The sequence below is a fragment of the Salmo trutta genome, chromosome 22, assembly GCF_901001165.1.
Source record: "Salmo trutta chromosome 22, fSalTru1.1, whole genome shotgun sequence".
In the NCBI taxonomy this organism is placed as follows: Eukaryota; Metazoa; Chordata; class Actinopteri; order Salmoniformes; family Salmonidae; genus Salmo; species Salmo trutta.
In genome coordinates this window covers 15,792,110-15,807,397 of record NC_042978.1, presented here as the reverse complement: position 1 = coordinate 15,807,397, position 15,288 = coordinate 15,792,110, and the positions used below count along the sequence as shown (strand labels likewise).

At 41.6% G+C, this 15,288-nt stretch overlaps 1 protein-coding gene across 1 annotated transcript; it reads right to left on the bottom strand.

Annotated features, from left to right (window-relative positions):
* Positions 1-439: 439 nt before the first annotated feature.
* On the bottom strand, positions 440-7,770 carry nr2c2ap (nuclear receptor 2C2-associated protein). Its single transcript, XM_029706856.1, has 5 exons — positions 7,414-7,770; positions 5,897-5,987; positions 4,726-4,831; positions 4,431-4,498; positions 440-1,321 (listed from the first exon to the last, which is right to left on the bottom strand). Exons 1-5 carry the CDS (start codon positions 7,449-7,451, stop codon positions 1,199-1,201), a joined length of 426 nt encoding a protein of 141 aa, XP_029562716.1. The 5' UTR covers positions 7,452-7,770; the 3' UTR covers positions 440-1,198.
* Between the last annotated feature and the right edge of the window lie 7,518 nt (positions 7,771-15,288).

The window sequence follows — 15,288 nt, the reverse complement described above, 5'->3', positions numbered from 1 at the left end:
CTGGAATTGTATACAGATCCTTGTGACATGGGGCTGTGCATTATCATGCTGAAACATGAGGTGATGGCGGCGGATGAATGGCACGACATTGGACCTCAGGATCTCGTCAGCAGCATTTGGAGAGAAAGCCATGGTGGACTGCCTCCTGGAAAACATCAGGGATATTTCTATACACGTTCATTGAATCCAATGGTTAGTCATATACTGTGTGGTGGTTGATTGTAACCTGTCTGTTATGTCCTTGTGTAGTGTGTCTTAGGAGGCAGATCCTAGTGCTATAGTATGGGAGCGGGAGAGTGCCTTGACCCTGGCCAGCTCTGGAGGCTGCAGTCATAGTGAAATATCTTCTCCAACATGCAATAGCTATTAATGCTTATGGCTGTGTAAGGTTGTAAATTATATAATTAAATGGTGTAAATAACTGCCCCAGGACTCTTGATTCCTTCAGAAATAACACACATTTTATTAATTGGATGTCTGTCGTGTTTATGAATGGTGGTACCCGTCTCCTCTACGCTGTTTGCTGGAACTACATAAGCTATGCCAAGGCCCTCTTAGGTACGATGCTTCATATCCCTGCACACGATGAATTAATTAAAATGAAGGTAATTTCCAAAACCAAAGTACCGTAGTCATCTCAGAGGCACAAATAAATATGGTAATGTGATTTTAATTCAGATAGAAGGGGTAGACATGAACATTGAGGCAGATTCTGGGTAGAGTCCATTTGCCCTCGCTGTCACCATCAGACACAAAAAGGGAAGCACCTTCTCAAAAATGTTTTGTATATTAAGGACGTTTATATGCATTTTTTTACGACAATCATACTAAGTTTAAATGACTGTAAACAAATAAAAACAAATTCCTTAAGAATTTTACAATGTTCATTTGGAATGGCAAATCAAATAAGGCACAAGAACATTTGACTAAGCATGTGGTTGCGTGACCTTAAAGCCTGTAAAGCTGCAATAAAAATCCAGATTCAGAGTTTGAGCCAAGTCCTCCTTTTTCCCCCTTGTTGTTTCTGTGATGCAAGCAGGTGACCAACTAAAAAAATGTCCTCACCAAAAATAGTCAGATATGGTTCCCATTCCAAAGTTCATGTGGGTGGTACAATCTTCCAGCAGTCATGTTATTCAATGGCACTACACCCTCTTTCCCTATAGGTCTCGCTCTCTCTCATGCAGAAACAAAAACGTCACAAAGCTCTTTCCCCCAGGACATCCAAGGAGTAAACAATTATTCGCCCAAAAAAGTCAGCACTGTTCTCAAACACTATTTTTAGCCTGTGCACCATGTTGGCCTCCTGAATGGGAAAGCTGTGGGTGTGGAGTTAAGAACCATATAAGTAGGTGAACTGCAGTGGACAATATTGTTTGAAAGCTGCTTTGTGTACTCTATGTAGCATTAAAATCAACATTTCTGTATTACAGTATCCAGTGCCAAGCATAACTTTTCTGTACTATTACAACTTACATTTCTGCAACTATTACAAGACTAGTTGTAATAGTTGAGGTAGCTTGTACATCAGGCTACCTCACGCTTAGGGTGGCCACATTTAAAATACCAAATGTGGGACAAAGGGATGATTGCGCAGGACATTCGCGGCAGTGTAGCCTAAATGAATAGATTGAGTGGGTGTGTCAAAAGGAGTGGGTGTAAGGAAAGTGAATCAACTAATTGGGCAGATTTGTTGCCACTCGGGACCGTTTTGCGTGGCTGATTGGGCTGCACGATGAGTCGATAAGCCAGCAACCAATGCACTGGTGTTGTACCGACGTGCCTGCCAACTTGAATTGCTTCCTACTGGGTATCACGCTCACGTCGCGGCAGTAACGTAGCCATTTTTTCTCCCACATGACTTAATTTCAAGTAGGATAGCAGCCTACACAAGAAATAACTAATATCGATAACCATCTAGATGTCATCTTGATACATACAGTCTACTACTCAATGGGGAGGGCATGAATGGCAACAACACCGGGAAACAGTGCCCTTCGCTCCCGCTTGACAAGCGCTGCTGTGCGGCAATGGCGTGGGAACAACCTACCTTGTAGCCAAATATCAGGGTGACAGTCACAGTAAGCACACACATACAACACATGAAGCAACAGTATACCCATCATCAATACTTTTAATAAAGAAATAAACAATTGTCAGTTTTATTACTGAAAATGTAAAAATGTTTGTGGAAAACGACGCCGACTCATCCTTTGGCTTAAAAACAGAAGTCCAAACTCTCGCGGTACGGTAGTTGCGTGGTGAGAGAGAGAGAGAAAAAAAGGCTAAATCAAAACCACCTAACCTATAGCAGCCTGCTTGACACGCCCACTACTTTCCTTTTGACACACCCACTCGCCAATTCTCCACTCGCCATATTGTGATGCAGTTACCCCCTTCTCAGTTTAGCTGGAGTTTAGACCGAAAGGATGACACTGGCATTCGTCTCGCGGTGCGCATAACATCAGAACTCAACAACAATTGGAGAAGTGTTTAACATCGCCAGTAGCGTTGCAACAGTGTTGCAGTTCTTGATACAAACAGGTGTGCCTGGCACCTACCACCATACCCCGTTGAAAGGCACTTAAATATTGCCTTGCAAAAGTATTCAGACCCCTTGGATTGCTTAACATTTTATTGTGTTACAAAGTGGGATTAAAATGAATTGTCATTTTTTGTCACCAATCTACACAAAATACGGTCAAAGCGGATTTTTTTTTTAATTCATCGTAAAAAATGAACTAAAATACAGTCGTAGCATAAGTATTCTGCTCCCTTAGTCAATACATGTTAGAAACACCTTTGGCAGTGATTACAGCTGTGAGTCTTCTTGAGTAAGTCTAAAAGCCATTTGTACACCTGGATTGTGCAATATTTTCCCTATAATTATTATTTTTTTTTTTTAAATGTTCAAGCTCTGTCAAGATGTTGGGGATCCTGGCTAGACAGCTATTTTCAAGTCTTGCCATAAATGTCATGCAGATTTAAGTCAAAATTGTAACTTGGCCACTAAGGAACATTCACTGTTTGTTGTTAAGCAACTCCACTGTAGATTTGGCCTTTTGTTGTAGGTTATTGTCCTGCTGAAAGGTTAATTCCTCTCCTAGTGTCTGGTGTAAAGCAGACTGAAGCAGGTTCTCCTCTAGGATTTTTTCCTGTGCCTAGCTCCATCCCATTTCTTTTTATCTGGAAAAACACCCCAGTATTTGTCAATGTCAAGCATACCCATACCATGATGCAGCCACCACCATGCTTCAAACTAAGAAGCTGATCTGTTGGATTTGCTGCAAACTTAAGGCTTAGCATTTAGGCGAAAACATTTATTCCTTTGCCATGTTTTGTTGTAGTATTACTTTAGTGCTTAGTTGCATACAAGATTCATGTTTTGTAATATTTTCATTCTGTATATTTGTACTCTTCTTTTCACTCTGTCATTTAGTCAATATAAAGTCACTACAATGTTGTTGATCCATACTCAGCTATCCCATCACAGCCATTGAACTCTGTAGCGGTTTTAAAATCACCAATGGCCTCAGTAACATCCCTGAGCAGTTTCATTCTTGTCCTGCAGCTCAGAAGGATGACCATCTGTAATGTGTCTGGGTAGTTTAATAAATAATCCACATTATAATTATTAACTTGACCATGCTTAAAGAGATATTCAATCTCTGATTTGTTATCGTTGCCCATTTACCAATCACTGCCCTTCCTTATGAGGCTTTCAAAAAGCTCCCGGCTCTTTATAGTTGAATCTTTGCTTGACTGAGGGACCTTACAGATTTATATGTATGGGGGACAGAGGAAGGGTTAGTCATTCAAAAATCATGTCAACCCCTATTATTTCATAGATTCCATGTAGTTTCTTATCTGATTTGTTAAGACAAATTTTACTCCTGAACTAATTTAGGCTTAACTAAACAAAGGGGCTGAATACTGATGCAACGGGCTATATTGGAGTTATAGACAAGTGTATTATACATTTTTTTCATTGATAGTATTTTGTGTAGATTGATTTAGTTGTAATTTTTTTGTCAACAATTTTAATTCCACTTTGTACCAATGTGAACAAATAAAAAGGGGTCTGAATACTTTTGCAAGACACTGCATCTCATGAAAAGTACAACTTGACTGCAAAAGACAGGTTGGAATGTCTGACTGAAATACTGGACAAATCAACCTTTTTTGTAATAAATTAGTTTTGTTTGAATTTATTGATAAAATGCGGGACATGATTGTTTGGTTGCGGGACAAATGGCCAAAATGCGGGACTGTCCAGCACAATCCGGGACATGTGGTCACCCTATTCACGCTACAGAAACAGGAGATAGGCTCCTGCCCTACGGGCCATTCTGGCTCGGACAAGGCTTACTTACCAACTCATTTTAACTGGTAGGATTTTTAGAGACATTTAATAATACATTGAAGGATATTTGTAGTGAGCTGTTGTCTTCGGGGTAAAAATGTGTGATTTTTGCCAATTCCCCAGCTTTTGGGCTTCCTGAGGGGAAAACAAGTAGAAACATTTTAAGGATTGTTGACATGGACAGAGTCTCTCTTTTTAAAAACATATATGTTATTAAAGCATAGTATGACAATGTTATAATATAAATAATTTCAAATCACAACTTCATTGTGACGCACAAGCATTTCGCTACACTCGCATTAACATCTGCATGTGTGACAAATAAATTTGATTTGAAAAGAGTGTGTGTGGTTGTGTATTACCTTCCAATCTGCATGTTTTTCCTGAAAAGCCTCCTTGGAACTGCACCTTTAATTCTGACACTCTGACGGGCTGTGGGAATTCAAGAGTAACCCACTGAGAATCACCCTGTAAAAAGGGAAAGTAGTGACAGTGTTATGGGTAGTCAGAATATGGTCCTCTGTAGCTCAATTGGTAGAGCATGACTGTATGTCACTTTGGATAAAAGTGTCCGCTAAATGGCATATATTATTATTATTATGATGATGATATTAATTGTTTCAACCTGAGCTCAGCAATAAGTACATCTTTCCCTAAAACTCACATCCAGTTGTGATACAGCCTGGTATTGAACCAGGGTCTGTAGTGACGCCTCTACCACTGAGATGCAGTGTCTTAGACCGCTGCGCCACTCGGGATGAAGATGTTGCTGCACTCCCAATTATTCCATTATCCCAACTGACAAATCGAGAAGATTGAAATAGTGCTCATTTTTAATTAAACTGCCTTTTTCGTCCTCATGCTAGGCTAAAGCAACCCATTGGATTCCATAGCTACTCAACCCAACACGTCGCATTTTCATGGAATCCAATGGGCTGCTTTAGCCTAGCATGAGGATGAATACAGCAGTTTAATTCAAAACTGGCAGTACATCAATTTTCTCGATTTGTCAGTTGGGATAATTAGGAGTACAGCAATATCTTCCATCCCTGGATTGAGGTATGTTTTTTTTTAACCATATCCCACACCGGCTCAACTGTGCCTATATTATGGCAGCAGAGCATTTTGACCTGTAGGGAAAGATGTACATTCTTGAGCTTAGGTCATAACAATTCTGGCTATCCTATGTTATGGGGTAGCTACTAGCTAGCCTCTGGCAACATGCTTTCACCTCACCTTTGTGAGCAGAGGCTAGGGGTAGCCAAATAATAATACTAGTATTAATATCATAACCACATAGCGCATCCTAATGAGCTCTCCTCCAGGTGTGCACTCAGTCACTACTCCCCATAAATTGAATTAGATTAATCTTGGCCTGGGATAGATCCAAATACCAGTCATTTACTTTCAAATTCATGAAGGGAAGTGAACAAGTGCACACTTCGTGGAGAAGGAGAGGCAATAGAGACGCAAGCAAATGTGCCGATGCTGGCCCTCTTGCGGTATGCGCGGCTATATTTTGATTGTAGATACCTGGTCAGAGTTCCAGCAAGTTTCTTCATTTGAGTCAAACATGTACTTCTTCCCAAATTGCTTGACATCTCTGTTTAAAACCGAGCTTACTCTGTAGAAAACAAAAAGACACAGCAATTTTACAGTCATGACATCATCATGCTGCAGCAGGACTGCTACATGTTTATTCTGGGATGTTAAAGAGAGATTTCAACATTGAGCATAGCTGAGGAAGCCTCAATTCCATTCTCTTCTATCGAGGCGTAGTTGGTCCGAGGACCTTACATGTTCTGTTTAAAGAAAATTTGGCTCTGGAAGCCAAAACAGCCAAAAACTCAATCTAAACTTGAATCCATTCTCAATTGCGGTATGGTTCTAGAAACATAAATCCCTCTACTTTCAAATCACATCAAAATAATGATTATTTTAACACAGTTGCAAGCTGACAGTATTTACAAAGATTTATTTAACTAAACCAAGATAGACCACAGCCTGTCGTTTCCAGTGGCCAAAACAAGCAAGGAGGGGGCAGAGCTAAGCATGAGCTAGCGAGATCCTATTGGCGCGTTCTAGCATCATCTGCATATTTCTGTTAGGAACGCCAACTTTGAAGCGCGCGTGTGCAATAACTCAATTCGCCTTTGCACTCTTTCTAAACAACGTGATTTTTTAACACTTTTGCAAAGGGTAAAGTCTACAAACTTTAGTCCACTCTGTTCATGACAAATTCCAGTTCTGTGAACATCAACCTGTATTGGAGATCAAATGTTTCAATGACAACATTTGCAGATTCCATCTTCTCCCACTGCCCGCCAGCAGTACATATTTGGTAGTGAGTGGAAACGCCAAGCGGATGCTTCACACTATTTCTCAGTTACAACGCCTTTGTGGCGTCTGTCTTCCGACACAGGTAATAGGAGACGCAGTTAGCAGAGGTTCCCACCAAGCGTCAGAGCTCTTAACAAAACTCCCGCATACAGAAGACGCCTTCATCGAATGACTATGTAATGTGATGGGACTTAAAAGCTGGCAACAACATTGGATCACCATCAGTCGATTCTGAGAACGTTTACCTGTACAACTGCGGTCCTTCCGCGGGGTTCATTTTGACGTTTTTATTTAAAGTATGACTTTTTCCTCTTGTTGTTCGTACTATATAAACATATTCAATTGGCACATGCACTGAGTTGAGCGCCACAAATGAGGAAAACGTCGGAGGTTGGATTCGATAAAAGTAACGTATTAAGTAGGGAATTTGAGCACTCAGCGGAAGGACCAGCAGTTGTACAGGACCTTTTTACATAATAGTCTGATGGGGACAACGTCGTAGCTAATCCCGCGACCTGATATCAAAACTCAATTCGCCTCGATTTACGAGAACTGAGTTCAGCATAATGTCAGACGCTTATTTGGGGGCTAACAGAGAAACACGTTTATTTTTCACTGTTAATCAAATGTGGCGACAAATCTAAAGGTATAACGTTAGATATCTTACTCGCAACAGTGTTAAAATGCCAAACTATAACACGTTGTCTTACCTGCTCTGTGTTTCACTGCAAATCAATGAGGACGCCATCTCTGATCTCACAACTGAGGGCAAGTTGCCGTATAGAGATTAAGCTCTTCTATGTACGACGGTACTGGCAAAGGACTTCAACACGATTTACCCGTTCTCCACTAGATGGCAATCGTGTTCCTTTCTATTTTTCATATCTCATCCATGGCGCTTATATCAAAGACAGTACAGTATGATAGGCTAAAACGGCTTCTCCAATATAAATCCCCGATCACAGCTGTAGGCAACGTTGGAGAGCAAAGCTCATGCGTAGAAACGGTCTCTCGCGCAGAACTGCGCATGTGCAGGCGTCAAATCAAAGGCACTCCTTTGACAAAGTTGTTTTTGACAAATGAAAACGTGTCAGTTCGTCACTTTCACGAGGTTGGAGTAATAATATGGTCAACTACTTAAGACATTGGCTCGAATATACGCTGTCCCTTTATATTTCGAGAAAATTAACAATTTAGGAAGAATTGTTCACTTCTCTCAATGACTTCTCAAACCACGGCCTAGTCTGTTTTACAAGCGTTCCCGGAAGTCTTGCGATGTTGCAACTTCTGGGTTTATAAACTCTGTGCAAAAGATGTTACAAGGTCAGCGCTAAAGGACATCCTCCTTTTTTTTAAAGCTGCAAGCCCGTCAAGTAATCTAAAGTTTCTAAACCCTAGGTTGCTACGCAATCATTTCAGTTTGCCACTGTATCTATTGCTCACTTGCAGGCCCAGGTCTAAATAATCTTAAAGGCTGTGGCAGTTAAACACAGGAAGTTAAAATCAAATCAAATGTATTTATAAAACCCTTTTTACATCCGTAGATGTCACAAAGGGCTTATACAGAAACCCATCCTAAAACCTCAAACAGCAAGCAATGCAGATGTAGAAGCACGGTTGCTAGGAAAAACTCCCTAGAAAGGCAAGAAGCCAGGAAGAAAGGAACCAGAGAGGAACCAGGCTCTGAAGGGTGGTCAATCCTCTTCTGGCTGTGCCGGGTGGAGATTATAAGAGTACATGGCCATTAAGGCCAGATTGTTCTTCTAGATGTTCAAACATTTGCAGATGACCAGCAGGGTCAAATAATAATCACAGTGGTTGTAGAAGAGTGCAACAGGTCAGTAAATGTCAGTTCGCTTTTCATAGCCGAGTTCGAGACAGCAGGTGTGGTCTTGCTTTGCAATGTTAACATATGTTTCCCATGCCAATAAAGCTATTGAATTTATTTGAATTGGAGTTGAAAACAGCAGGTCTGGGACAATGTAGCACAACCGGTGAACAGGTCAGGGTTCCATAGCCGCAGGCAGAACAGGTTGACTTGGGACAGGCAGGAGTCATCAGGCCAGGTAGGCATGGTCCTAGGGCTCAGGTCCTCCGGGAGGGAAGGGAGAGAGAGAATTAGAGACAGCATACTTAAATTCACTCAGGACACCAGATAAGACAGGAGAATTACACCAGATATAACAGACAGACCCTAGTCCTCCGGCACAAAGACTATTGTAGCATAGATACTGGAGGCTGAGACGGGGGGGTTGGAGGACACTGTGGCCCCCGTCCGACGATACCCCCGGACAGGGCCAACCAGGCAGGATATAACCCCACCCACTTTGCCAAAGCACAGCCCCCACACCACTAGAGGGATATCAACAGACCACCAACTTACTACCCTGAGACAAGGCTGAGTATAGCCCATGATGATCTCCTCCCCCGCACGAGCCCAAGGGGGAGCAAGACCTGACAGGAAGATCACGTCAGTGACTCAACGCACTCAAGTCGAGTATAGCGCAATAAAGCCTGGCACCACGTGACGCACCCCTCCTAGAAACGGCACTAGTAAGCCAGTGATGAGGCGCCATAATATGGTCAGAGGCAGAGAACCCCAGTGGAGAGAGGGGAGCTGGCCAGGCAGAGACAGCAAGGGCGGTTCGTCATTCCAGTGCCTTGCCATTCACCTTAACACCCCTGACTACACTCAATCATAGGACCTACTGAAGAGATGAGTCTTCAATAAAGACTTAAAGGTCGAGACCAAGTCTGAGTTTCTCACATGGATAGACAGGCCATTCCATAAAAATGGAGCTCTATAAGAGAAAGCTCTGCCTCCAGCTGTTTGCATAGAAATTCGAGGGACAATAAGGAGGCCTGCAACTTGTGACCGTAGCGTACGTGTAGGTATGTATGGCAGGGCAAAATTGGAGAGAAAGGTAGGAGCAAGTCCATGTAATGCTTTGTAGGTTAGCAGTAAAACCTTGAAATCAGGCCTAGCCTTAACAGGAAGCATGTGTAGAAAGGCTAGCACCGGAGTAATATTATCACATTTTGGGGTTCTAGTCAAGATTCTAGCAGCCGTATTTAACAATAACTGAAGTATAATTTGTGATTTATCTGGGTAGCTGGAGAGTAGTGCATTGCAGTATTCTAATTTAGAAGTGACAAAAGCATGGATTAGCTTTTTCACATTTTTGCAATGTTATGAAGATGGAAAAAAGCTGCCCTTGAATTATTCTTGATATGTTCGTCAAAAGAGAGATCGGGGTCCAGAGTAACGCAGAGATCCTTCACAGTTTTCAGAAGAGGCAATTTTGGGTCTTCACCATGTTTAATTGAAATGTAAAGCTGTGTGTCGTCTGCATAGCAGTGAAAGTTGACATTGTGTTTCCGAATGACATCACCAGTAGTTAGAATAGAATATATAGTGAAAACAATAGTGGTCCTAAAATGGAACCTTGAGGAACACCAAAATGTACAATTGATTTGTCAGAGGACAAACCATCCACAGAGACGAACTGATATATTTCTGACAGATAAATTCTAAACCAGGCAAGAACATGTCCATGTAGACCAATTAGAGTTTCCAATCTCTCCAAAAGAATTTGCTGATCGATGGTGTCAAAAGCGGCACCAAGGTCTAGGAGCACGAGGACAGGTGAAGAGCCTTGGTCTGACGCCATTAAAAGGTAATTTACCACCTTCAAGAGTGCAGTCTCGGTACTATGATGGGGTCTAAAACCAGATTGAAGTGTTTTGTATACATTATTTGTCATCAGGAAGGCAGTGAGTTGCTGCGCAACAGCTTAAAAAAAATATTCAATATAGGCCAATATTTTTTTTACATTTTCCGGGTCAAGGTTTGGCTGTTTCAAGAAAGGCTTTTATAACTGCCACTTTTAGTGAGTTTGGTACACATCCGTAAGATAGAGAACCGTTTATTATGTTCAACATCGGAGCCAATCACAGGAAGTAGCTCTTTCAGTAGTTTAGTTGGAATAGGCTCCAGTATGCAGCTGGAAGGTTTAGAGGCCATGACTATTTTCGTGAATGTGTCAAAAGACACAGGACTAAAAAACTTGAGTGTCTCCATTGATCCTAGGTCTTGGCAGTTCTGTGCAGACTCAGGACAATTGAGCTTTGGAGAAATACGCAGATTCAAGGAAGAGTCTGTAATTTGCTTTCTAACGATCATGATCTTTTCATCAAAGAAGTTCAGGAATTCATCACTGTTTAAGTGAAAGCCATCCTCTCTTTGGGAATGCTGCTTTTTAGTTAGCTTTACGGCAGAACCAAAACTTTTTGGGGGATTGTTCTTATTCTCCTCAATTAGGTTGGAAAAGTAGGCTGATCAAACAGCAGTGAGGGCTCTTTGATATTGTACAGTACTGTCTTTCCAAGCTAGTCGGAAAACTTACAGTTTGGTGGAGCGCCATTTCCGCTCTAATATTCTGGAAGCTTGCTTCAGGGCTTGGGTATTTTCTGTATACCAGGGAGGGAAGATCTTGTGACAAATGTTTTTAGGGGTACTACTGCATCTAGGGTTTAACGGAACGTTAAATTTAAATCAAATTCTGACATTTTTTCCACTAATTGATCTTTTGACCGATCACATATCTTTTCACATCATATCTTTTTCAAAGCTGATCTGATTGGTCAAAAGTTTAAAAAAATTATCAGAATTGGTCTGCCTGTTTGAAAGCAGCCTGTGTGTAGGGATCCATGTAGGCATACTATTGTATGGTTCAAATAAATTATGTAAAAAAGGTGGCAAACAAGCCAGGCTGATTGGTGACATACTATCAATTGAGAAATTTTGTGACTAAACCTAAAATAATAAATGATATTACCAAAACAAGATAAATTACATAAAAACAAGGGGAAACACTTTAGAGCACCTTCAATTATATTATGGACTGAAAACCCAATTCATCTCCATCGTTCATTGAAGTTGATGGGTCATTTATAACAAAACCTTTTGATATAGCCAATCATTTCAATGACTATTTCACCGGTAAAGTGGACAAACTGAGGAGTGAAATGACAACATTGAACAGTAAACCATCATATGTGTATTGAAACTCTAATAATGAAAGAGAAGGATTGCCATTGTGTGGAAGAGGTGGAAAAACGGTTGTTATCCATCAATAATGAAAAGCCACCAGGTATAGACAACCCAGATGGGAAACTATTGAGAATGCTAGCAGACTGTATTGCCACCTCTAATTGCCATGTCTTTAACCAAGGCCTAAAGGAGTGTGTGTGTCAACAGGTGTGGAAGGAAGCTAAAGTAATTCCACTGCCTAAATATATTAAAGCACCCTTTGCTGGCCCAATCAGTTTTGCCTGTTCTTAGTAAACTTACGGAGAGAATTGTGTTTGAACAAATAGAATTGCTATTTTTTAAAGAGCAAGTTAACTACTGACTTTCATCATGCATATAGGGAAGGGCACTCAACTTGTACTGATTATGAACCTCTGTCAGTTCAGATTATCACGACTCAGGATATGACCCAGATGCAGACACAGGAGGCGGATAGTACATTTTTCAAAAATGTATTATAGCACGGGGCAAAGGGCAGGTCGAGTACAGGCAGAGGTTCGTAATCAGGTCAGAATCAGGCAGGTACAGGATGGCAGGCAGGCTCGGGGTCATGGTAAACAGAGGTTCATAATCAGGTCAGAATCAGGCAGGTACAGGATGGCAGGCAGGCTCGGGGTCATGGTAGACAGAGGCTCATAATCAGATCAGAGTCAGGCAAGTACAAGATGGCAGGCAGGCTCGGGGTCAGGGTAGACAGAGGTTCATAATCAGGTCAGAGTCAGGCAGGTACAGGATGGCAGGCAGGCTCGGGGTCAGGGTAGACAGAGGTTCATAATCAGGTCAGAGTCAGGCAGGTACAGGATGGCAGGCAGGCTCGGGGTCAGGGTAGGCAGAAATGGTCAGAACCGGGAAAACAAACACTTGGGAAACAGGAAAATGGGAAAGCACGCTGGTAAGACCTGACAAGACAAGACGAATTGGCAACAGGCAAACAGAGAACACAGATATAAATGCTCAGGGGATAATGGGGAAGATGGGCGACATCTGGAGGGGGTGGAGACAAGCACAAAGACAGGTTAAACCGATCAGGGTGTGACACAGATGACCGATGATTAGCTAAAATGAACGGATAATAAGATGATAGTTGGAACTCTATTGTTAGATTTCAGAGCAGCCATTGATGTTATTGATCATAATTTGTTATTGAAAAAAACTCTTTACATCCCCTGCCATCACATGGTTGGAGAGTTATTTATCCAATACAACTCAGAGAGTATCCGTCAATGGAAGCTTCTCTAACATCAGATATGTACAGTGCGGTATCCCTTAGGGCAGTTGCCTTGGGCCGTTATTGTTCTATATTTTTACAAATGATTTGCCACTTGTCTTACAAGACTCTACACATCAGCACTTTCAGCCAGTGAGCTCACTGAGAAGCCTAGCATGGAGCTAATCAGTGTCAGAATGGGTAATTAACAACAAACTGGTCTTAAATACATCTAAAACCAAAATCATTGTATTTGGTTCAAAGCATTCCCTTAGACCTAAACCTCAACTGGAGTTGTGCATAAAAGGTTTGACCATGGAACAAGTTGAAGAGGCTGAAATCCTAGGAGTAACATTTGATGGTCAAGTCATATTGACAAAGTTGTTGTGAAGATGGGGAGAGGTATGTCTGTTACAAAAAGATCTGCATTTTTGACACAAAGATCAACTGTACTAGATGTTCAGGCTTTGGTCTTGTCCCATATTGATTGCAGCAAAGAAAGACCTATGGACAAAAGAGAGATTATTTTTATTTGTCAAACGACAGCCAAGCATCGATGATCATGTCACCAGAATAAGACCCTCAATGTTTATTGGAAAGGAGCATCAAGCTCATCACCGTGCACTATCACCACCCTGTGATGTTCATCATAACTTATTTCATCTGTAGCCTAATAAACTGCATGCATTCTCGACGAATCTTAGTTGGATTACCACACGTCATCATGTGACTCCCAGTTTACTTCGATATGATGGTTAATAAATCAACATTTCTCGCATAATTTACTTTACCGACACAAAACGATCACACATTGTCTATCGTATTTAGTTTTGTCAACATTTGGAAAAATGTTTGTTTCCATCAGGCCTGTCAATTAAATGTTTTACCCGACATGTACTTTACTTGCATAAAAACGTTGGATGAACACTTGGTTAGAGTTGAAGACTTTTCTTTGATTCATAAAAGTGCAGTGAAATGGCTTAGGAACTCTGTGCACACCTTGAAGAGGTGTGTGGTCACTTGGAGACTCCAGTTAGTGTTCTCACTCAAACCCTTGTCATTTTTTGGTCTTATGTACCAAACATTTTCCAGGAATAGTCTAATGTTACTGAATGTATCCAGAGTATTTTCAGATTCTGTTATCAACAAATGAGGCAAAAAGTACAGTACACTTTTGGATTCAGTGAACTCACCTTTTGTTCAAATACTTTTCCCATAATCTCCAAACTGTTCCCTTTCAATTGCTTCCATGGTTATGCATATGCTTTTCATATTTCTTCTGTTAGAAACATTTCAATTTATCCTTATCCATATACGCCAATTCTCGAGAGTGTAAAGGGTTAGCATAACGGCACCTGGAGGGGAAGGGGTGATAGAGGTGGTCCTGTTTTCGAAGGAGCTAATTCTCACCCCAGATGGACTTCCTGCTGAGATTTGGTCATGGTGATCCCCGCTCTGCAGATAATCAATAAGTCTGAATTACAAAACCTGATGGAGTCAAGTCTGTGTGACCATTGCCATCGGTGAGGGATGGCGGTTATAGGGGTTGGGCCAGCAAAACTGTAGGAGCTTTCCCCTTCACACCTTCACTTGCACTGCACCACAATGATTCAACAACAAAGTGAGTGGCCAGATCATGGTTGATTTTGATAATATGCCAATGGTCTGGCTCAAGCCAAGAACTGGGGCTGTGTGAGGGAGGGAGAAAGAGACAGAGATAGATAATTAGTGATCTAAATCTAGGATGTTAAATGGTATTCCCTCCAACCTGTGTATTGAACCATACACACAGTTATTGGGGAGGGGGGATGGCGATAGTGAGAAACATGGAGCAGTAGAGCGAGAGTGAGAGATAGGTGAGGTAGGTGAGGAGTGTGGGTCTGTTTACCCGTCACTGGGGAGATAAATAAGCCTGGCCTTACGGGCCGGTTTGAGGTTTGATCTATCCCAGCCAGGGTTTACGAGCTATGTGCACTTGTGCAGATTGTCCTGATGAGGAGGGTCATTAATCCAAGCTGCTTGCTGAGGGACAGCGTACTCTGCCTGGCAGCTGGAAACAGATTTAGGTCTGCAGCACCTGGCTAAATGACAAACTATCTGACAGGTTGAATGAACTAACCTTGTTTGCAGTTCTGCTTGATAAAAATCATCCGGGAGGGCTAACCTGGATGCTTTTGAGGGAATGGGGGTATTCATTGAGGCTGGTCTATGTGTGGATTGGAAACACTCTAAGACAAAACAAATAGGTTACGTACCTTCTCCCATTTATATGGGAGACTGTTACCT

Coding starts and splice junctions, on each gene's coding strand:
- nr2c2ap (XM_029706856.1), bottom strand. CDS start 7,451: ATGGCGTCCTCATTGATTTGCAGTGAAACACAGAGCAG. Junction 4,832..5,896: donor CTTGCTGGAACTCTGACCAG/GTATCTACAATC, acceptor CCCTTTTTACAG/GGTGATTCTCAGTGGGTTAC. Junction 1,322..4,430: donor AAGACAACAGCTCACTACAA/ATATCCTTCAAT, acceptor CTCCACACCCAC/AGCTTTCCCATTCAGGAGGC.